The 23,756-nt window shown below is 40.0% G+C and overlaps 1 protein-coding gene across 1 annotated transcript in view; it reads right to left on the bottom strand.

Annotated features, from left to right (window-relative positions):
• Positions 1-1,567: 1,567 nt before the first annotated feature.
• Positions 1,568-23,756, bottom strand: part of LOC138307829 (sodium-dependent multivitamin transporter-like) — a 34,172-nt gene continuing 11,983 nt past the window's right edge. The window contains exons 7-16 of the mRNA XM_069248734.1: positions 15,016-15,153; positions 14,771-14,906; positions 12,846-12,934; positions 11,739-11,851; positions 7,071-7,141; positions 6,344-6,430; positions 5,912-6,120; positions 5,576-5,679; positions 2,525-2,622; positions 1,568-1,975 (exon numbers count right to left, since the gene is read on the bottom strand). Of these exons, the coding sequence (XP_069104835.1) occupies positions 1,922-1,975; positions 2,525-2,622; positions 5,576-5,679; positions 5,912-6,120; positions 6,344-6,430; positions 7,071-7,141; positions 11,739-11,851; positions 12,846-12,934; positions 14,771-14,906; positions 15,016-15,153 (1,099 nt within the window). The 3' untranslated portion in view covers positions 1,568-1,921. The remainder of the gene's footprint in view (positions 1,976-2,524; positions 2,623-5,575; positions 5,680-5,911; positions 6,121-6,343; positions 6,431-7,070; positions 7,142-11,738; positions 11,852-12,845; positions 12,935-14,770; positions 14,907-15,015; positions 15,154-23,756) is intronic.

Genomic DNA, 23,756 nt, shown 5'->3' with positions numbered 1-23,756 from the left:
AATTATAATTCAAAATCATTGCAGAAATAAACATCGCTTGAAGCAGATAACACTATAACAACACTTGCAACATAACCTTATCCTGGCTATTTCGGCCCGTTAGTCGTATTGAAATTTCAATCTGATTAAAATACATTTCCTTATTATCTCTACGTTTGATATGAGGATCTGACAACATCCCATTAGGGATCGCGTCAGGATGACCTTTAGAAATGACCAATCAAATTGGCACTGCCAGAATCTTGACTGGGGTCGAACTAGTTTCAAAAAGCTGTCCAAATTATTTTCATGTACGTAGTAATCTCGCCCAAAGTGCACAATAATGCTAAATGTGTATGATTACTGGGACGAAATGGCGTTAACAATTGACGTAGAAATGTGTAGAAAATGTATTTGATCTGGAGTACACGTGGTAAAAGGTCATCCGAACGTGACCCCATATGGGATATTGTCAGATCCTATATATAGAACGTAGTGGTTATAAGGATCTGTATTTCAATTCATTCTTAAAACCTAGCATTTGACTCCTCATCCATAGCAACAATTATGATCCAAAATGATTGTAGAAATCAATGTCAGTTACAGATAATACAATAGTTTACAATAATACTTACACCTAAACCGTAACCTGGAGTTTCAAACGCCGACGCCAAAGTGATTCCATAAGCCCCTGTTGTAAATGAACGCCACATTGTTTGTTTGTTTGATTATTTTAACGTCCTATTAACAGCAAGGATCATGTAAGGACGGTCTCCCATGTATGCAGTGTGTAGCGTTTGCGAAGTGCGATGTGCGTGTTTTGGGAGACTGCAGTATGTTCTTGCTGTGTCTTCTGGTATAGTGGAACTGCTGCCCTTTTTATAGCGCTATATCACTGAAGGATGTCGCCGAAGACACCTAGCAACACACTCCACCCGGTCACATTATACTGACAACGGGCAGACCAGTCATCCAACTCCCTGTATGCTGAGCGCTAAGCAGGAGCAGAAACTACCACTATTATAGACTTTGGTGTGTCTCGGCCAGGGGAAAGAACCCAGAGCCTTCTTCACAGGGGTGAACGCTCAATGGAACGCTCATATTATGACGTCATATATCTATGTCGTCATGGTTAGTAATACAGTTGGATGAAAATGAAGAAGACATTATTATCGTCGTTTATACAGTCTCCCCGCATTGCATACATTGCTGCTGTGACCAGGATCATTTACAGCGCGTCTCCGAAAAGAAGTGATTTTAAAATAGTTGGGATTCTGAACATCACTTAAGCTTTCATACACCTCCTCTCCTTGAGAGGCGAGCTTAAAAACGTCATTAGTTCCATTAACACGAATATACTGCCAAAACACGCACCGCACACTACATACACGCTTCATACCGCATACAATATTTGTTTGTTTGATTGAATTTACGTCCTAGTAATAGTCAGATCATGTAAGAACGGCCTTCCATATATGCTGTGTGGAGTTTGTTCTGGGAGACTATATGATGTATTCAAAGAAACAAAAAGGATATCTCACTTGCTAACCACGACATTTAATGGAAGATGTAAAATATTAACATTGGGAATCTCTTTTAATGACAAAAGAACGCGAATGCGAAATGTGTACATGTTGATAACTAAGTTGGACAATCTATTCGGTAATATCCGTATCCATATCTATCGTTCTTTGATATATGCGATGACTTCCTATTGTCCAAGGGGATACCTGTCGTTTCACCTTAATTGTATTCAATCTGATTATAATACATGTGCTCATACCAACTCCGGCAGCTTTTTTCAAACAGTCTCGTCCCTAGTCAAGATTCTGGAAGCAGCAATTTGATTGGCCATTTCCAAAGGTCACCAGAACATGACCCTTAATGGGATGCCTGCTTCAGATCCACGTATCAAACGTAAGCGATAATAAAGATCGGTATTTTAATCAAGTTGAACTGTATTTGAATCTTCAGGAGTCCGAGACAATGGCAAACTCTGCAATGAAAAAAAAACCTCTGTAAAACAAACCTTTAACTTTAAGAAAAAAAATAAAAACCTTAGTAAAAATAATATTGTGTATCTATGTAATGTATATCTGTATATCTGTCGCGACTGTTGTTCATTATTACAAAAATTTCTAGTCTTTGATTATTACTAAACATACGTTTCTTCGTCTCTGCTACATTAACCGACCATATTAAATGTAAGGAGTCATCTTAAAAGTAGTATCAGTTGTCACCAATAATATATCTGTATCGATTTCGCAACTCTCCTCTCCATTTGCAGAACTTTGTTTTGTCTTGTCGTAACTTTCTAACAGTAATCAAGGATTTTGTTTTGTAAACTAACTTCTATTCCGGCGATTAATTTCGCCTTTTTATCCATAACATCATAACCACGGTAATATAACTATATGATTTGGAGATTCCCCTGTTTCTAATCGCCAATGAAATACGCTATAATAACTCGGACGGGGTGTGTGTTGGTTCAGTCATTGTTAAGACTTTACAATCTTGGATGACAGTTTCAAAACCATTCACTTACCTCTGCTTCAGTCCTTTTATCCGACAACTGTATGCCCAATAGTTTCCTAACAATAGGGAAGATAAGATGAGGCTCCACAGGCTCACCACGACCATCACCTGTAGGATAATTATATATGAACAACATTAAAGACAAGGCTGCACGGGTTCACCACGATCACCACCTGTAGGACAGTTACACGGATAACATTAAAGACGAGGCTCCACATGCTCACCACGATCACCAACTGTAGGACAGTTACATGGATCACATTAAAGACGAGGCTCCACAAGCTTACCACGATCAACAACTGTAGGACAGTTACATAAATAACATTAAAGACGAGGCTCCACAAGCTTACCACGATCAACAACTGTAGGACAGTTACATAAATAACATTAAAGACGAGGCTCCACAAGCTTACCACGATCACCAACTGTAGAACAATTACATAGATAACATTAAAGACGAGGCTCCACAAGCTCACCACGATCACCACCTGTAGGACAGTTACATGGATCACATTAAAGACGAGGCTCCACAAGCTCACCACGATCACCACCTGTAGGACAGTTACATGGATCACATTAAAGACGAGGCTCCACAAGCTCACCACGATCAACAACTGTAGGACAGTTACATGGATCACATTAAAGACGAGGCTCCACAAGCTCACCACGATCACCACCTGTAGGACAGTTACATGGATAACATTAAAGACGAGGCTCCACAAGCTCACCACGATCAACAACTGTAGGACAGTTACATGGATAACATTAAAGACGAGGCTCCACGTGCTCACCAGGATCACCAACTGTAGGACAGTTACATGGGTAACATTGAACACGAGGCTCCACAGGCTCACCAAGATCAACAACTGTAGGACAGTTACATAGATTACATTAAAGACGAGGCTCCACAAGCTCCCCAGGATCAACAACTGTAGAACAGTTACATGGATAACATTAAAGACGAGGCTCCACATGCTCACCACGATCAACAACTGTAGGACAGTTACATGGATAACATTAAAGACGAGGCTCCACAAGCTCACCAGGATCAACAACTGTAGGACAGTTACATGGATAACATTAAAGACGAGGCTCCACATGCTCACCACGATCACAAACTGTAGGACAGTTACATGGATAACATTGAACACGAGGCTCCACAAGTTCACCAGGATCAACAATTGTAGGACAGTTACATGGATAACATTAAAGACGAGGCTCCACAAGCTCACCAGGATCAACAATTGTAGGACAGTTACATGGATAACATTAAAGACGAGGCTGCACAAGCTCACCACGATCACCACCTGTAGGACAGTTACATGGATAACATTAAAGACGAGGCTCCACAAGCTCACCACGATCAATAACTGTAGGACAGTTACATGGCTAACATAAAATGCGAGGCTCCACAGACTCGCCACGATCACCACATGTAGGACAGTTACATGGATAACATTAAATACGAGGCTCCACGTGCTCACCAGGATCACCAACTGTAGGACAGTTACATGGGTAACATTGAACACGAGGCTCCACAGGCTCACCAAGATCAACAACTGTAGGACAGTTACATAGATAACATTAAAGACGAGGCTCCACAAGCTCCCCAGGATCAACAACTGTAGAACAGTTACATGGATAACATTAAAGACGAGGCTCCACATGCTCACCAGGATCAACAACTGTAGGACAGTTACATGGATAACATTAAAGACGAGGCTCCACAAGCTCCCCAGGATCAACAACTGTAGAACAGTTACATGGATCACATTAAAGACGAGGCTCCACAAGCTCACCAACTGTAGGACAGTTACATGGATCACATTAAAGACGAGGCTCCACATGCTCACCACGATCACAAACTGTAGGACAGTTACATGGATAACATTGAACACGAGGCTCCACAAGTTCACCAGGATCAACAATTGTAGGACAGTTACATGGATAACATTAAAGACGAGGCTCCACATGCTCACCAGGATCAACAACTGTAGGACAGTTACATGGATAACATTAAAGACGAGGCTCCACAAGCTCACCAGGATCACCAACTGTAGGACAGTTACATGGATAACATTAAAGACGAGGCTGCACAAGCTCACCACGATCACCACCTGTAGGACAGTTACATGGCTAACATAAAATGCGAGGCTCCACAGACGACTCGCCACGATCACCACATGTAGGACAGTTACATGGATAACATTAAAGACGAGGCTGCAGAGACTCACCAAGATCAACAACTGTAGGACAGTTACATGGATAACATTAAAGACGAGACTTCACATACACACCACGATCAACAACTGTAGGACAGTTACATGGCTAACATTAAAGACGAGACTCCACATGCTCACCACGATCACCAACTGTAGAACAGTTACACGGAAAACAATTGTGACGATTTCAAAGTCAAACTAGAGCATAAGAGAACTTTTTTGGACATGCGGGCACATAACTGTTATATGTTTACGTCATTTGGAAGCATGGTAACCAATGGCAACATTAAGAATTGGCTGCCTGTAAAGAATGTTTTTTGAGGGTTTGTTCCTTTGTTTGATTAATCCACGTCCTATTTACAGCAAGGTTTATATAAGGATGGCCTTCCATGTATGCGGTGTGGTGCGTGTATGTGTGCAAAGTGCGTGTTTTGGGAGACTGTGGTATATTCGTGTTATGTCCTCTTGTATATTGGAGCTGTTGTCCTTTTTATAGTGCTATATCACTGAAGAATGCCGCCGAAGACACCAACAGCACACACCACCCGGTCATATCTTACTGACAACAGGCGAACAAGTCGTTCCATTCCCGTTACGCCGAGCTTCCCTGGGGGTTAAGAGAATCAATAAAGCCCATACTAAATGAAATAAGCAATTAATAATTGTACAACTAGTTTTATAATTGTGTGTAGCATCTTTATCGTACAAATATTATGCAACAGTGATGCATTGTTGTTTAATGTTGCAGACACTTCCGGTCACCTGCGGAGCTTCCAAGTGGTTCCAATCAGAACTTTTTAAATGAAAGTTAATTATACCTTCGGCATTTACTAACTTACCTGTACATACACTAACGGCGGAACCAATGATCAAGGTTATGGAGAACCCGATGAATCCGTACCATAAATAGGACACGTCGTACAGGACAAATCCTTCATCAGACCTTGAAATACATTTTTATGAAATAACATTATTATCTCAAAAGTATTCCCCATTTACAATGCTTATTGTTGGACGTAGATATTAGATATATGTAATATCCTTTTGTATCGGTTCAAGAAGCCACACATTTGTTATTTAAAACACAAAACATTTCTATTGGTAAACCATCCTTTACTTCATGCCATATATCACTTATGATTTTACATAATTATATAGAGTGTAGCAAAACTTACGGGACTGAACCGACTTCTGGTTTGTTTGTGGTTATGTTGTACATTATCGTGTTTATTGTTGGAGCAGTGACGGTTCCCGTTACGTTGCCTAGGATACAGCCGGTTGTTGGGTTCTGTGGCAATTTTATACGGCGTTTCCCATGTAACATTCCGCCTGTTGCTATCCACATGTTGAGAATGAGAGCTGTAACAGTACCAACTAGAGCTCCCTGAAATACCATGCTTGCTTTTATTACTTGTCACTGTTCCGCAATATCTGTTTCTCGGAACAGATATAACAAACACTGCAGTACTACAAAATGCATTGTAGCTGATCAAATGTTTAATTACTGCTCTTATATCAATTATTTGCACATTTTTGTGTTTCGAACTGACATGGTTTTAAGGCCAACACTATTTACATTGGCACAAGAAAGCAAAGTCCTCACTTACTATGTAGTTTGCTATCGGTACCATTCCACCAAGGAAGTAAAGTCCAGCCAGAGGTCCTCCACACGCTCCGAACACCACCATCACCATCTAATATAACATTAATCAATTGTATATATAGTTGTGTTTAATGGGACAAATAAGTGAGACTTATTCTGTTACATAACCAGGCAGCAAAATATGAGAAAAAAAGTATTGTTCTACATTATTTATAAAACATACAGCAAAACTATTGACAAAATCCATGGCATTAAGTTATTTAAGTGATACCGTCAAAATTCCAATACTATTCAGTAGGAACGCTGTGCCCATACCCGAGCAGGTATGACATAAGTTAATCAAATACAATTAATAACCACAGAGGACTTAATGAAGTTGTTTTTTAGACAAGAACATGCACATTAGAACGTAAGCACACTGCTATACTCCACAGGCATAGGTCACCAGAGCTATCTGGCGGACAGCGAGCAAGTTTGAACATTTAACACATATTTCAACTTAGTGGGTTTTTCTGGCACATCACAGTATACCAACTATTCTAACTACCATTAGATCTTGATTGTATCGATATATGTGCAATTTTTATGTACTCTTAGACTGAATTGTCCCTTTAACTAGATCTAAGATGTTACACCTATCCCATCAAATATGTCCACAACATATAAAATAAAATGTAAAGAAATTATTAACCTGAATTATTGAGCCATAACATGTAATGTAAACTAATTACCTGAATCATTGAGCCGGGCAAAAAATTTATGGAATATGCTAACCGGATCACCATCAGTCCATAGCCGACAACTACAAACAAAATATAAGGTACAGATAAACACATTGAACAAGTACCAATTTGAACCCTGCATACCGGGTTTGATTAAAATCGGAGGATATCTCGATTTTGACCAGAAGCATCTATTTCAATATCATGACAACATTGCATTCGCTATCCCTCCAAATATGGACACAATATTTCGCTCGAATTACACGACTTCTTATTTTCACCCATTTAGACGCCATTATTTCCGAGGCTAACGGCAATGTATTCTTTTCGATATAACCAAGGAGCCTGGCAAAATCGGCCATATTGATTGATGTACCTCTTTTGAACGTGACGGAAACTTAATATTAATATCCGTGCAATAGTTTTCGAGAGAACTGTCGGACAAAGTTCGTGGGGAAGTGTAACCACTAAGTCTCCTCAAAATACAGTTTATGAGCACACAGCTCTCTTCTAAGAACACAGCTTTATATATGTGCAGCTATATATATATATATGTGAGCACACAGCTATATATGTCCAGCTATCCTCTATGCCATACATATTGAGCAAACAGCTCTCCTTTATGCATACAGTTATATATATGAGCACACAGCTCTTTCCTACGCACACAGCTATATATATGTGTGTGAGCACACAGCTCTCTTCTAACCTCACTATGTTGTTTCTTACCACTCTGCTAAAACAGTTTAATAGTAATTACTGGAATGTTTGAGACAAACTAAAAAACTAAATGACTATTATAAATTACACAAAAGTGCTTAAATAATATAAAAACTAATATTAAAAAATACCCTTGGTCATTGGTTCAGGAGACTCCTTACTCCTATTGGAAGAAATGTAGTTTTTATATCAATTCAGTGATATAGCACTATAAAAAAAGGCAACAGTTCCACTATACAATAAGACACAACACGAACATACCAGTCTCCCAAAACACGCACCTTTCAATTCACACACTGCATACATGGAAAGCCGTCCTTACATGTCCCTGGTTGTTAATAGGACGTTAATATAATCAAACAAATAAACCTCATTTATTTGTTTATAACCATTCCCACTCCTGGAAAGACTTTCATCCAACATTTGAGTACTTTATCCTTTAATTTCATTAGGCAATCACCAGTTGATAAAATCAAAAGAAAAACTTTCACATCAAATTATGAAAATGTTGGTCTTAAAATGGTTGATATTTCGGAATTCATATCTAGTGAAATCTACATGGATGCGAAGGCTTCTTAAAAATAATAGAAAGTGCTGGATTAATATCTTTGAAGCACACCACTTTCGATTATCTTATGCATCAGATTTAGGAACTGATTTTACGAAAAATCATAGAACAAATAATACATGTTGGAAGCTGGTTTTCCAGGCATGGGTTAGGGTATCTGAAGCAGTACAGGTGAGAACTTCTTCAGAATTTTAAGACTTCCTTTATGGCACAACCCTATTTTTTGCACTGATAATAAATCCCTTTTTAACAAAAAATGGTCTGATAAGGGTGTTCGTAATGTTTGATTTATTAGACCAAGAGAATAATTTTCTATCCTTTAATGATTTCAAACAGAGAATGTGCATAGAATCAGAACTTTCTATTTTTAGCTCACCTGGCCCGAAGGGCCGGTGAGCTTATGTCATGGCGCGGCGTCCGTCCGTCCGTCCGTCCGTCCGTCCGTCCGTCCGTCAACATTTCCTTTAAATCGCTACTAGTCATAGAGTTCTGCATGGATTGTAACCAAATTTGGCCACAAACATCATTGGGGGAGGGGGAACAGAACTTGTATAAATTTTGGCTCTGGTCCCCCAGGGGCAGGAGGGGCGGGGCCCAATAGGGGTAATAGAGGTAAATCCTTTAAATCGCTACTTGTCCTAGAGTTCTGCATGGATTGTAACCAAAATTAGCCACAAACATCCTTGGGGGAAGGGGAACAGAACTTGTATAAATTTTGGCTCTGGTCCCCAGGGGGCAGGAGGGGCGGGGCCCAATAGGGGAAATAGAGGTAAATCATTTAAATCGCTTCTAGTCATAGAGTTCTACATGAATTGTAACCAAATTTGGCCACAAACATCCTTGGGGGAAGGGGAACAGAACTTGTATAAATTTTGGCTCTGGTCCCCCAGGGGCAGGAGGGGCGGGGCCCAATAGGGGAAATAGAGGTAAATCCTTTAAATCGCTACTAGTCATAGAGTTCTGAATGGAATGTAACTAAATTTGGCCACAAACATCCTTGGGGGAAGGGGAACAGAACTTGTATAAATTTTGGCTCTGACCCCCCCGGGGCAGGAGGGGCGGAGCCCAATAGGGGAAATAGAGGTAAATCCTTTAAATCTCTACTTGTCCTAGAGCTCTACATGAATTGTAACCAAATTTGGCCACAAACATCCTTGGGGGAAGGGGAACAGAACTTGTATAAATTTTGGCTCTGATCCCCCAGGGGCAGGAGGGGCGGGGCCCAATAGGGGAAATAGAGGTAAATCCTTTAAATCACTACTTGTCATAGAGTTCTGAATGGAATGTAACCAAATTTGGCCACAAACATCCTTTGGGGAAGGGGAACAGAACTTGTATAAATTTTGGCTCTGACCCCCCGGGGGCAGGAGGGGCGGGGCCCAATAGGGGAAATAGAGGTAAATCCTTTAAATCGCTACTAGTCATAGAGTTCTGCATGGATTGTAACCAAATTTGGCCACAAACATCCTTGGGGGAAGGGGAACAGAACTTGTATAAATTTTGACTCTGGCCCCCCGAGGGCAGGACGGGCGGGGCCCAATAGGGGAAATAGAGGTAAATCCTATAAATCACTTCTTGTCCTATAGTTTTGTTTGGATTGTGACCAAATTTGGCCATAAACATCCTTGGAAGAAGGGGAACAGAACTTGTATAAATTTTGGCTCTGACCCCCTGGGGGCGGGAGGGGTGGGGCCCAATAGGGGATTTAGAGGTTAATATTAAAATTCCTTCAGAAAAGAAACAATGAACCTGTATTCAGAACATTACTTGGCATTACAAACCAGGTGAGCGATACAGGCCCTCTGGGCCTCTTGTTTGCTTTACCGAAGTATATGCAATTGTGTCAAGAAAATAGTAAGAATCTTAATTTAAACCTTAGCGTGTTGAATAAACTAGATAGACCATTCGTACCAAGTCATATACATATTTAATTTAAATTAAATGGGATGTTATTACATATATTTTTGTTTAATCGAAAAAAAAATTTGATAACATCAGAGCAGAAATGGAAGCAACAAGCTGTCTTTAGAAACATACACTGGTAACACAAATATGAAATACCTTTTAAAATAACCAAAGATACGTCAATTCAATGTGTCCAGTGTACTCCCTTTGAATAATTACTAAAACATTATTAATATTTCTGAAAATAATGTATGTAATATTTATAATACAGAATTTGAAACCATGGAACATGTTTTTTGGTATTGTCAAAACTCTTTTGAAATTTGGCAAGATATGGAATATATATGAAAACAAGAGGCCAAAGGGCCTTAACGGTCATCTGACTACCTGGCATTAGCCATATAGGAAATTAATTAGATTGGTATCATGGTAGCCATCTTCGATTTGGGATCAACCAGAGATGTAACACTACTTTGTCAAGATCATATCAGGGTCATTTCAGGCATGATTCAGCCAAATCGAACTGTTAGAATTTCAAAATGAGTTTTCGGAAAATAACAACACTTTGGTGGGACAATGTCAGTATAATTTCAGGCAATCTCCAGCAAAATTGCACTGGAAGAACTTGAGAATGAGTTAAAAATATATTTTCAAGATGGCGGGTGTGGCAACCATCTTGGATTTCGGATAGACATAAAAAATAACAACATTTGGTCGAGACCATGTCAGGATCATTTTATGCAAGTGTCAGCTAAATTACACTAGTAGAACTTAAGAAGATAAAAATTCACGATTTGCTAGCCCTTTATCTCTGTATGCTATTGGCTAAAAAAATATACCCGGGCCTTACTTGAAGTAGGTCAAGGTCATTCATTTTCACAACTTTTGTAGACCTTCATCCAAGCATGCTACAGGCCAAATATAAGTACTCTGGGCTTTACAGTTAATGAGAAGTTGTTCAAATATTTTAGCCTATTTCAACTCTGTGACTTTGAAAGTAGGTTAAGGTCATTCATTTTCACAACTTTGGTCGCCCTCTATCCCAACATATCACAGGCCAAATATGAGTACCCTGGACCTTTCGGTTAGTTAGTTAGAAGAATTTATTCAAAGACTTTAGTCTATTTGACCCACTGTGACCTTGAAAGTAGATCAGTAGATTGTCATTACAGAGAATCTTTCTTATTAATATTGATACTTGGATGGCGCACATTGTCATTGAAAGTCACAGGTAAAACAATTATAAAACTCTTATATACAAATTACAAAGTTACCGCCCTTGCTGGGTTGTGATGTAGTTATTTTGTGAGCGAAACTAGTTTTTTCTCTCTTCAAAAGTTGACGTTACGCTCACAAACGCATGAGGTCACAATCAATACATACCCACAGGGATGACATTTCTGCAATATTAACATACAGATTACGGAGATGTAGCAACAATTTTAAGGTTTTAAGTAATGTTTATTTGCATATGTAAGTCTTACCAAGTGATTTCGCAGCGGATGTTTGTGAAATCTTGTTTAACCTTTTGATGACGTTACCAAGGATATCCTCAACAGTGTTCACTGATAAAGCGTTGATCCCAGACGAAAGGGTGCTGGTGGTATAAACATTTTTAATTTACTTTTCAAGTAATATGACAGTTGTGGCCCTGCAGGTAGGGCGTTAGAATTGTACCTGCTGCCCCTATTGCATGATCGTAAAAGGCGACTAAATTTAGGATCTTATCTTTTCTCTTCTTCCTAACTTACTTTATCTTTCCTAATGCCTCCCTTGGCACCGCCTCACTTTGGCCTTGAGTTGAGCGTTCGCCCCTGTGAGGAAGGCTCTGGGTTCTGTCCCCTGGCCGAGACACACCAAAGTCTATAAAAGTGGTAGTTTCTGCTCCTGCTTAGCGTTCAGCATACAGTGAGTGGGACGACTGGTTCGCCCGTTGTCAGTATAATGTGACCGGGTGGGGTGTGTTGCTTGGTGTCTTCGGCGGCATGCTTCAGTGATATAGCACTATAAAAAGGGCAACAGTTCCACTATACAAGAAGACACAACACGAACATACCGCAGTCTCCCGGTACACTCACCTCGCACAACATACACGCAGCGCACCGCATGCATGGGAGGCCGTCCTTACATGACCATAGCTGTTAATAGGACGTTAATAAATCAAACAAACAAACAAAAATATGACAGTTGATCTAAGGATATTGTATTTGTAATAGCATCTTTGAGTGCGTGCCTTTAACCAACATTCAATTGAACTAGATCATATACATATAATTGTATATGCACAATATGTAAGTTAATATTGCATAATTATGTACGTTAGTTCTGTATCCATTACTTCCATAACATTATTATTTAAATATCACCGTAAAAGGATAATTACAATGACGATTCATAAATTGGAGAAATATATAATTACACCATATAGTTACTTGGCCAAATGTATGGAATTCAGTATGTTAAACAAGCAACATGGAGATTGATTGTAGCATCTAATAACACGTGGTATGGTCAATTTGAGCCGTACCAATGGCTATATAAGCGTATCAAAAATATAAAAGCAGTGTATAATTGCGTATAATGATAATTACCTTAGAGCTCCACTAAACAAACAGCTGATAAAAACACCAGAGAGGCCAGGGATTGATCGTAACACATCCAACACGAAATATGGTACTATCTATAAATAAATATAAGGCATATAATACATGCAAACCCTGCTTTAGGCAGTATATCCAAGATTAAGAAAAGTGATGTTCAATCAGTCGATTAGTACTCTTTATGTTTGTGAACTAATATGTTATTAAGATTAACCAAGCTTTGAAGACCCATCTATAGGTCTACCAAGTAATTTAAAGTCCCATTATATTTGTATGATTCTTCCACAAACTAAATTAATTTTGTATAAATATGCACAATTTCGACAAAAGAACATAAAAGAAATATATTACGGTCAACAAATATGGATGCCGGCGCAATAGGTAAATTTCTCGTTTTTTGGCTGATTTTGATGGTGTAAGATCACGTTGGAAAATTTCCATTGCTCTTCGATTTTGTTTGTTTGATTATTTTAACGTCCTATTAACAGCCAGTGTCATACAAAGACGGCCTTCCATGTTTCCAGTGTGTGAAGTGCGAGGTGCGTGTTTTGGGAGACTGCAGTATGTTCGTGTTGTGTCTTCTTGTATAGTTGAATTGTTTCCCTTTTTATAGTATTATTTCACTGAAGCATGCCACCGAAGACACCAAGCAACAAACCCTACCCGGTCATATCATACCGACAGCAGACGAACCAGTCGTCCTTCTCCCGTTATGCTAAGCGCTAAGCAGGAACATAAACTACCACATTAATAGACTATGCAATATGCAATAGGGGCAGCACATACAATTCTAACGCCCTAGCTGCAGGGCCATCTATTCACCTAAATTTAGGGTGGTGCGTAATGTCTGACGCTATGTATCGTGTATGCTCGGGTACTGTTTGTTTTCTCACAATTTTCTTAAAATCTGTTTTTCATGAGGTGCTATAATTTTGCGAATGTTTAAGTATTATAGTTGTATTTAGCTTTTGCGTTTATAAAGGCGTGGACAAAAATTGAAGGGCATTCGTCATATATACTTATACACGGGAAACGTCTTTGAAAAAATATGTCCGTCCATTGTTTGTTGATAATTTCATAGTCCCAAAATATATTTAGAATAAGGCTTATAACTTTATTAAGTAAACTAATGGGGTAAGTTCAGTATGGCCAATCACTGTTCCGTTATTAAAATTTCCCACGAAATCGTTTTTATGTGTACAACGTCATTATAGACTGGTTCGCTCGTTGTCAGTATAATGTGACCGGGTGTGGTGTGTTGCTTGGTGTCTTCGGCGGCATGCTTCAGTGATATAGCACTATAAAAAGGGCAATAGTTCCACTATACAAGAAGACACAACACGAAAATATCGCAGTCTCCCAAAACACGCACCTCGCACAACATACACACAACACATCGCATACATGGGAGGCCGTCCTTGCATGACCCTGGCTGTTGATGGGACGTTAATTAATCAAACAAACAAACAATACACGACGTATACGTCTTTCAGACTATACAAACATAACTTCAGACATCTAACCATATAGAAATAAGTGTAACGTATCAAATTAAATTGTAATGTAATAACCTCGTTAGCCCGAGCCCTGACGTAGACATTATGCACCATACATCTATCTATCATAATGTATATGTCTGGTGTCGGGACTGGAGTATCTTGCGCTATCATCTCGTCAACTACTTATAAAATTGGTTCAGTTTAATACATTTACGTCCTATTAACAATCAGGATCATTTTCTATGCATGAGGTGTCGTGCATTTGTGAAGAGCGTGGTGGTTTGGAGGACGTGTCTTGTTATATAGTAAAACTCTTGCCTTTTTATAGTACTATATAAATTAAGCATATCGCAGGAGATATCAATCAATACACCCCAACAAACCAAACTAAATGTAATTAGGTTCTGGTTACTTTACCTGATTGAAGGTGGTGACGTATCCGGCTTGGACAGGGTCACACCCTAAAATGTTGTAGTAGGAGTACATCAGTATACCCAAATACCCGATTATCACGTGCAGAATTACAGCAATCAGTACCATCAGGCCTGTCACCCTGTGAAAACATAATTTCAGTTTAAATTCAGTTACACCGATATCGGTTCATTTATTGCTTAGAAAATATGCAACTATATCATATTAGATATGAATAACAAACCACTCACTTGTAGGCCGACGTCAGATTCCGGAGAGAGGAGAACCTCTGGATACTTGCCTGGTTACACCAGTTAGGCAGAATAGTGAATGGCATTCCAAACACTAAACCCCATGTTGTGTGACGTACCCGGGGATCAAGGTCAAAACTGACAAAAAAAGAATGATACTATTTAGTACTGTATTTTAATGATGTTGAACTAAAATGTGTATCAGTATATCACATTATGCGAAGTTGCGGAAAGCGAGTAAAAAACTAGAAAAAATCTTAAATTAAATTATCACGGGGATTGGGCTGAATTTAAAAGTATGTCATTTGACAACACTATGAATGTTTTTCTGCTGCATTGCTGTATGCTATTTTTGTTCAGTTAATCACAGAAGTTGTCTCCCTTAGCGCAGCTTCCGCCTTCGCCCGAGCACATGGTTTACATGGTTTGCGACAAGTATGTAACAATAATGTATATGATTAATCATAATAGTGTTAAGCAAAGCCTGTTAAACTAGTCGAGAAAGCTGTTTATTTTACGAATGATAATTTGTATAAGTCTTTTCGTTCACATATTATTTTAACATGCTGCCTTGTTGGTTTATAGTTGAATATATGTTACAGTTTGGACAATGATACCAGATTATAAACAATGAAAGGAGTCGCAGAGCAATGCATTATCCCTCGTGCCCCGCAGTTGTAATGAAAAGCCAAATACATGTATTACGCTTAAAGTAAGAGTGATTAAAGCATAACCTAGAATATATGATTATCGAATAGGTTTCAATGGTAAAAGAACAAAAATACCGAAAATGGAAGGTCAGCAACAGCAAAAGGTAACTAGGCCAGAAAGTTTCATGGAGTTGAATTGAATGGTGTTGCAGTTATAGCAATTTGGTATTTTAACTAAGTTTCCATGATGACAGAAAACCTACCATGGAATATTTGCAATAGCAAAAGGCACAACAACTAAGGGACTTTTCTGATATATACAGAAAGTTTAAAGGAGTTGTCTTGAACGGTTTTTGAGTTATAGCTTGGAAAAGAATCACGGACGGACGGATACCAATTGTTTGTTTGTTTCTTTGTGATTAATTAACGTCATATTAACAGCTATGGTCATGTAAGGACGGCTTCCCATGTATGCGGTGTGTTGCGTGTATGTTATGCGAGGTGCGTGTTTTGGGAGACTGCGGTATATTCATGTGTATTCGGTGTATTGTGTCATCATGTATAGTGGACAAGTCGTCCTGTTCCCTGTATGCTGAGCGCCAAGCAGGAGCAGAAACTACCACTTTTATATACTTTGGTGTCTCGGCCAGGGGACAGGACCCAGAGCCTTCCTCACAGGGGCGATCGCTCAAGAACGCCACATAGGCGACGTCATGAATCGTAAACATATTGGCGACGTCATGATTGTTAAACATATTATGATGTCGTATATCTATGACGTCATTGTTAGTAATACATTCGGCCAGGAGACAGATCCCAGAGTTATCCTCACAGAGGCGGATGTGCGCCAATGGATCATTGCATGTGAAAAATGTGAACGATGCAAAAACATATATGGAAGGCGTTTTGCACCAATGCAAGTTATCCAGAGCGGCATGCCAATGGAAAGGATCGCTATTGACATCACGGAACCACTGCCGACGAGTGAAGACGGTAACCAGTACATTTTAGTGGTTGCCGACTACTTTACCAAGTGGACAGAGGCGTTGCCGATGCCAAATCAAGCAACACTTACAATCGCAACCATCTTGATAGAAGAGGTCTTTACTAGATTTGGTACACCAACTTCCATTCACTCCGACCAAGGAGGGCAATTTGAATGCGTTCTATTTACTGAAATGTGCCGAACGATTGGTATCTATAAAAATTGAACCACTGCTTACCTTCCGCAGAGCGATGGTATGGTTAAGCGATTTAATAGAACACTTAGAGAAATGCTCAGATCATTTGTTTTCGAAAACCAGAATGACCGGGATGGGCATCTGTCATATTTGTTAATGGCATAGAGGTCTTCTGTCTGCGAGTCAACAAATTTCAAGCAATCTTCCTCATGTTGGGTAGAGAGCTGGTCATGCCCGCAGACATAATGATGGGAAGTACACCAGATGGGAGTGAAGGGAATGCAAGTCGGTGCATCCAGGACACAGAAACGGCTCTGGAACAGGCATACAGATATGTTTTGATTTTACGAAATCTGCTGTTACGCCAGCTGTACCACGATTCCCGGTCAAGTAATCAGAAGTTGAAACCAGAAGATATTGTCTATAAGGGTATATTTTCCGACAGTTAAGGCTGGTACAAGCCCCAAGTTGACTACGTTTTGGCGTGGACCGTATGTTATCACGAGCATGATATCGAATATGACCTACGAAATGCAGCCTGTTGCAGGGTGCGGAAGCAAGTAGTGCATAGGGATAGGATAAAATTGCGGAAAATACGGTATTAAGGACTTGATATAGGCTGGGAACGTTGTAGAAGATGACAATGTAGAGGTTAAAGAGTGAGTTTTCTAATTTAGGGAATGAGTAGAATGTGGGTAGACAGAGGGCACACGGTGGTTATCAAGGACCGACACGGATGCGAATGTTGCCGCACCGATATGATGATTTTGAATGATATTAAACACACATCATTATCATAATGAATGTTTTCTTTTACTCCATTCTAATGCCTTATTCACGATCGTGGCAGTCCAGCCGGCCATCAAATTCTTTTCGGTGCATGGCATGTAGGAAGTTCTTCGAGCAGATGAGAGCTCTTTAGAACCATATTGTTGGATGCGAACGTGCTAAATGTAAGATTCAGTCCAGGCCGGACGAAAGACGCATGTCACCAGAGAGAACCGATGATCCTCGTTTTCCATGTAGGTATTCTCAAACGTTGACAAGGAGGGCAGATGTACGCCGTCACGTCAAGCGCAACCACCCAGGGGAGCTGCAGGAACTGGCGCCACCGAAACGAAAACAGTCGTCAGCTCAGGCAACGGCGACCGAAGTTGAAGTCAACCCAGTCGTGGAGCAGAGGGCTGAATTGCCAAGTGGCACAGATCCTGATGTGTCTCTGCAATCCATGATTTTGCAAACGAAGGTTCCGTCACCATTAAAGCACTCAACTCCAACAAAAACACCGTCGACGGAACCTACACCAGAAGCAGACAAGGAGGACAATGGTAAAAAGAGTACGGCAACATCTTCATATGTGGCGGAGGTTGGAGTCCAGTGTTGCCTCTATGTCAAGCGTAACAGGAGGGAGGAGTCAACCACAAGAACCACCACAGGTCCAGACGGGGAGACAGTCATAACCAGGTCCTCTCGTGTTGTGGAGAGGGAATTATTTAGTGCGTTGGATGGTCTTCTGAAGGAAACAACATACACGGGACACGCAACAAGGCCGGACACGCAACAACGCGGGACACGCAACAACTCGGGACGCGCCAATTGCAGACGTTCCAATCGTGGGACGCTGGAATTTTAATTGTGAACTGAACATTATTGATTTTCTATTTGGTTGGACGGAAGGTCTACTATTAAGGGAGGGGGTATACAAAAAAGGGGGTTTATAATTTGTTTTGATGTAATGATTTGTACATTTATAAAAATCCCGAGGCGTCAACACCTGCAGAGATCATCTTACCCCGTAGCCAGATTAGAATAGTATATAGTGCTAGCGTTATAATTCTGTTGACGCCATAGTGATTTTTTATTTAGAGATTAGGTATTAATCATAGTTCTAGTCTATCACTAACGTGATAGCTAGATAGTGCTCATAGTGTTAGATTAGTGCTAGATAGTGATTTCCTTTGGATTTATCAGTGCCCATTTTTCCTGGATTATATTTGTGTGTTCTTTTTCGTGGATACGTTATAGTGTTCTTAGTATTTCATTCCTGGATATTAGTGTTATAGTGTCAGTGTTTTATTCGGTGGATTGTGTAATTCTAGGGAGTTTACTAGTATCTGAGACCATTCCAGCAGCTAGACACAGCTAAGTACCCGTACTAACAAGCCCTTGGTCTAACTCATTTTTTCTCCTTATCACACTGATAGCTTTATAGAACATACATTATCATTATGGGGAACAGGTCGTAGTACTCAAACCCAACCCCAGGGACGGGAATTTTAGGCCCTATAAGGGGATTAATCAAAATCAGGCCCGGGGGCGGGGCATTCAATCCCACGCGGGGACATCATGGGTGACCTTTCTGCCCTCGGGGGTTATATTGTTAGTGTGCCTTACAGCACTTCAGGGGGCTCTAGTCCTAACAAGGGTAGCGGGACTAACATGCAACCCCTATATGTCCAGCAGGCCCCTAAATGGGAAAAGACATATAGCCCCCGAGGGAGGACAACACGCACAACAAAACAACAGCACAAAAACAGACCTCACATAAAAAGAATCATATACAGCATCCCACACCATGTCAAGACAAACACATTCATCAGTCAAACAATCAGTAGGACAACACGTCTAGTTAACTTCAAATGGGAAACAACAACATCCGACCTACTGACATTTAATCTCCCCAAACTACCACACACAATCAGTGACGGTATCCACACACTCGCCGTAACACCGTTCAGGGAGCGACCCCAAAACAATAAACCTATTAGACAAAACAAACACAAAGCCCCTCAACGGAACACAAACAAAACATACCCCCAAGCGGTCACAGGCACACCTGTCACCAAGACAATCACTACACCTGCAATTAGCGGCATCATACACAAACTTGCACTCAAACAGGCCGACCCACAGGTAGGACTTCAGCCAGTGACAAAACAACAATATATCAACACAATTAGCACACTATTCATAGCGCTGGCTAATTTAGATGAAAGGCCGAAACAACTGTTTGAGGTATTCAACTCTGTACTGATAGAAGAGTAAGGGTTAGACTGCACTCCTGGAGAGCCGGAAGTACAGAGTACATTATACACATCTACAGACACACTAGACACTACTGTAGAGTCTGTAGATTCACCAACAGACACCCAAAATTACACACCACACAACTCACCGCAGTCACGGTCTATACTGCAGACTCCCCAGTCTAGACCGACAACACCTGTTAGGGTTACCTCCCCTACACCGCCACTTACAACCCAGGCAGATATTACATGAGGGCGAGAAAGTAGATAACATTATGGTCAAAGTTTAGTGTTAAAATCTAAAAATTCCAACAATGATTGAGACACAATCAAATAATAAGGCCGCAGGCGCCCTATCTGTTGGAACGCCCGTAGCCTTAAAAGCAACATTACTGACCTAAAGCAATTTTTACCGGACAATCCCAATTTTGCAAATAAGTAGTTACTATGAACCAATCAAATTCGGTAGCCCAACAACGGGACTAGCTATATATGTCCAAAACAATCTCGCCTTTAAGTGTATCCACACTACAAATATTACATCCAAGGTAGAAATGTTAGGGGTAGAAATACACAGTGAAGATAGAGTCACAGCAGTTTTTAATGTTTATTTAAGTCCCACTATAGTTATAGATAATGTAGACTTAGACTCAATTACATATGTAATCAATAAATACGACCATCATATTTTATCTGGAGACTTTAATACTTATAGTACTCTATGAGGTAGCTGTAAAACATCTCCCCGGGGTAGACTTTTGGAAAATTGGATATCAGATAACGATTTAGTGGTAATTAATGAAATTGATCAGCCCACTAGAATAGATGTTAAGACAGGGATAACGTCTCATTTAGATCTAACGTTGACTTCCCCCATTTTGGCTGCTAACATGGAATTTTGGGAAACTCATGATAGTACATTAGGGTCAGACTATTTTCCCATAGTTGTGAAATTTAGACATCCTATTCGCAACGAGATTAGATTCCCACCAAAATGGATATTTTCTAAGGCTAATTGGGGTGATTTTAGTGAACATTGTGATTCTATCTCCATTGACAACATACAAGACAATGACATCAACAAACACACAGCAAACATAACACAAACACTAGTAGATATCGCAACACGGTGTATCCATCGTAATCAGGTAAACCACAGGTTACAAAACACAACCCCTGGTGGAACGAGGCCGTGCACCACTAACAAACGCATTAAACGTAGATGGGAGGATAAATGTAGGAAAAATCCAACAGCCCTGAATCTAGAGTGTTATAGAATAGCTAGAAATAGATATAATACAATCGTTAGACAGAGCAGGCAAGATCATTGGCTAAATTTTTGTGACTCGCTTAACGATAAGACAGACACAAAAACCGTCTGGAATAAGATCAATGCTATTTAAGGCATCTCCCCTAGAGAAATGCCCATTATGGGTAAAAACGCAGAGGGCAAGACTAGTGTAAAAAAGGCTAACATTTTGGTTAATCAATTTCAAAAAGCCAGTAGTTTTGATAATTGTACAGAGGAATTTCTGGACAACAGGGGCAGAACCATAGATAGCATTAGAGAGGAACTTATGGATTTTGGAAATAACGATACCACTCTAAACCACCCCTTCTCAATGCAGGAATATCTCAAGGCTCTCAATTCTATGAAGAGTACATCTCCTGGCATTGATAATCTATCATATACCATCCTGAAACATTGTACGGATAACGTTAATGAAATTATATTAGATCTGTTCAATACCATTCTAAAATTGGGTACCTACCCACAATCCTGGAACAGTGCTTTCGTTATTCCAATACATAAGTTAGGTAAGGATAAGGAAGATCCAGCCTCCTATAGACCCATAGCCTTAACCTCCCATCTATGTAAAACACTAGAAACCATGGTAAACAACAGATTAAAACACTACCTAGAGAAACACAACATCATTAACACTAACCAAAGCGGGTTTAGAAACAATAGGTCTACACTAGACGCACTCGTTAGGCTCACGTCAGAGGTTAAAAACTCGCTAAGTAAAACCATCATGCTATAGCGGTATTTCTAGACCTAGAGAAAGCTTATGATTTAGTCTGGCATGAAGGACTTTCATTATCCCTTAAAGAAATAGGTTTATCTGGTAACATCCTAAGATTCCTCACCCATTTCTCACCAAATAGGAAAATTCAGGTTAGAGTAAATAACTCCTATTCAGAGGAGAAACTGCTAGATAACGGGGTCCCTCAGGGTAGCGTCATCTCCCCCACCTTGTTTAACATCTTTATAAATACGTATTGTACCTGCTGCCCCTATTGCATGATCGTAAAAGGCGACTAAATTTAGGATCTTATCTTTTCTCTTCTTCCTAACTGACTTTATCTTTCCTAATGCCTCCCTTGGCATCGGCTCACTTTTGGCATTGAGTTGAGCGTTCGCCCCTGTGAGGAAGGCTCTGGGTTCTGTCCCCTGGCCGAGACACACTAAAGTCTATAAAAGTGGTAGTTTCTGCTCCTGCTTAGCGCTCAGCATACAGGGAGTGGGACGACTGGTTCGCCCGTTGTCAGTATAATGTGACCGGGTGGTGTGTGTTGCTTGGTGTCTTCGGCAGCATGCTTCAGTGATATAGCACTATAAAAAGGGCAATAGTTCCACTATACAAGAAGACACAACACGAATATACCGCAGTCTCCCAAAACACGCACCTCGCACAACATACACGCAACACTACGCATACATGGGAGGCCGTCCTTACATGACCATAGCTGGTAAAAGGACGTTAATTAATCAAACAAACAAACAAAACAAAATTATAAATACGTTACATCAACATCTAGTAGACCACTCCAAAAATAAGCAGATAGCTAGCATAGCCCAGTTCGCAGATGATACCAGTATTTGGAACACAAATAACATTATAATGGTAGAGTCATTCAAAGAACTTTACAAAAATCAGGACTGGGCTGATAAATGAGGTTTTAAATTCTCTAAGGATAAAACAGTAGCTATGTCCTTCGCTAGGAAAATTAGAAAACCAGATCTATATCTATGCGACAAGCGCATTGAGTACGTTAACAAAGTGAAATATTTAGGAATGATTTTAGATCCAAAACTATCATGGAGACCACATATACAATACATTAAGGAATGATGTAAAAGGGCCCTTAACACACTTCTATATGTTTCTGGCAACAATCTAGGCTCTAATAAAAACACACTTTTGAATATTTACTGAGCCCTGAGCAGATCCAAAATAGATTATGGTTATCAAGTATATTCATTCGGCCTCACATAACGTACTCAGTGAGCTAAACGTAATACAGCGTAGGGCACTTAGAATAGCACTAGGGGCCATTAAAAACACTCCGTCAGTTAGTTTATTAGCTGAATCCGGCGAATTGCCACTAAACCTCAGGAGGGAAAAACTCATTCTTAAGTATTGGGCTAGGACAGAAACATAGGTACAACTTTCCCTCCCACTAAACTAGTTGCTAATGCTAAGGGAACTGTTTATAGAGATAAATTATATCAACATAAAAAACCACGATACGATCATCAGGTTACTAGACTTTTATCAGAACTAAATCTATATCACATCAACATAGATCAACAGTTCCAGAATCCCATCGCACCTTGGCTATTACCTAGACCATTAATAAACTATGAAACTACTTTATACCACCAATAAAAAGCAAAATTGAATAGACGCTAAGGTAATATCAATGGCAACTATAGAGGATAAATTAGTGATAGCATAAAATACTATACTGACGGGTCCAAAAACCCAACAACAGGTAGAGTAGGTCTAGGTACTTTTTCCTCTGACGACAACACAAACATATCGGTTAGGATATCGGACAACTGCTCTGTGTACTTCAGAGAACTTATAGCTATAGGC

The sequence above is a fragment of the Argopecten irradians genome, chromosome 14, assembly GCF_041381155.1.
Source record: "Argopecten irradians isolate NY chromosome 14, Ai_NY, whole genome shotgun sequence".
Classification (NCBI taxonomy): Eukaryota; Metazoa; Mollusca; class Bivalvia; order Pectinida; family Pectinidae; genus Argopecten; species Argopecten irradians.
The sequence above is the reverse complement of the archived record's forward strand: the minus strand, read 5'-3'. Positions and strand labels throughout refer to the sequence as shown.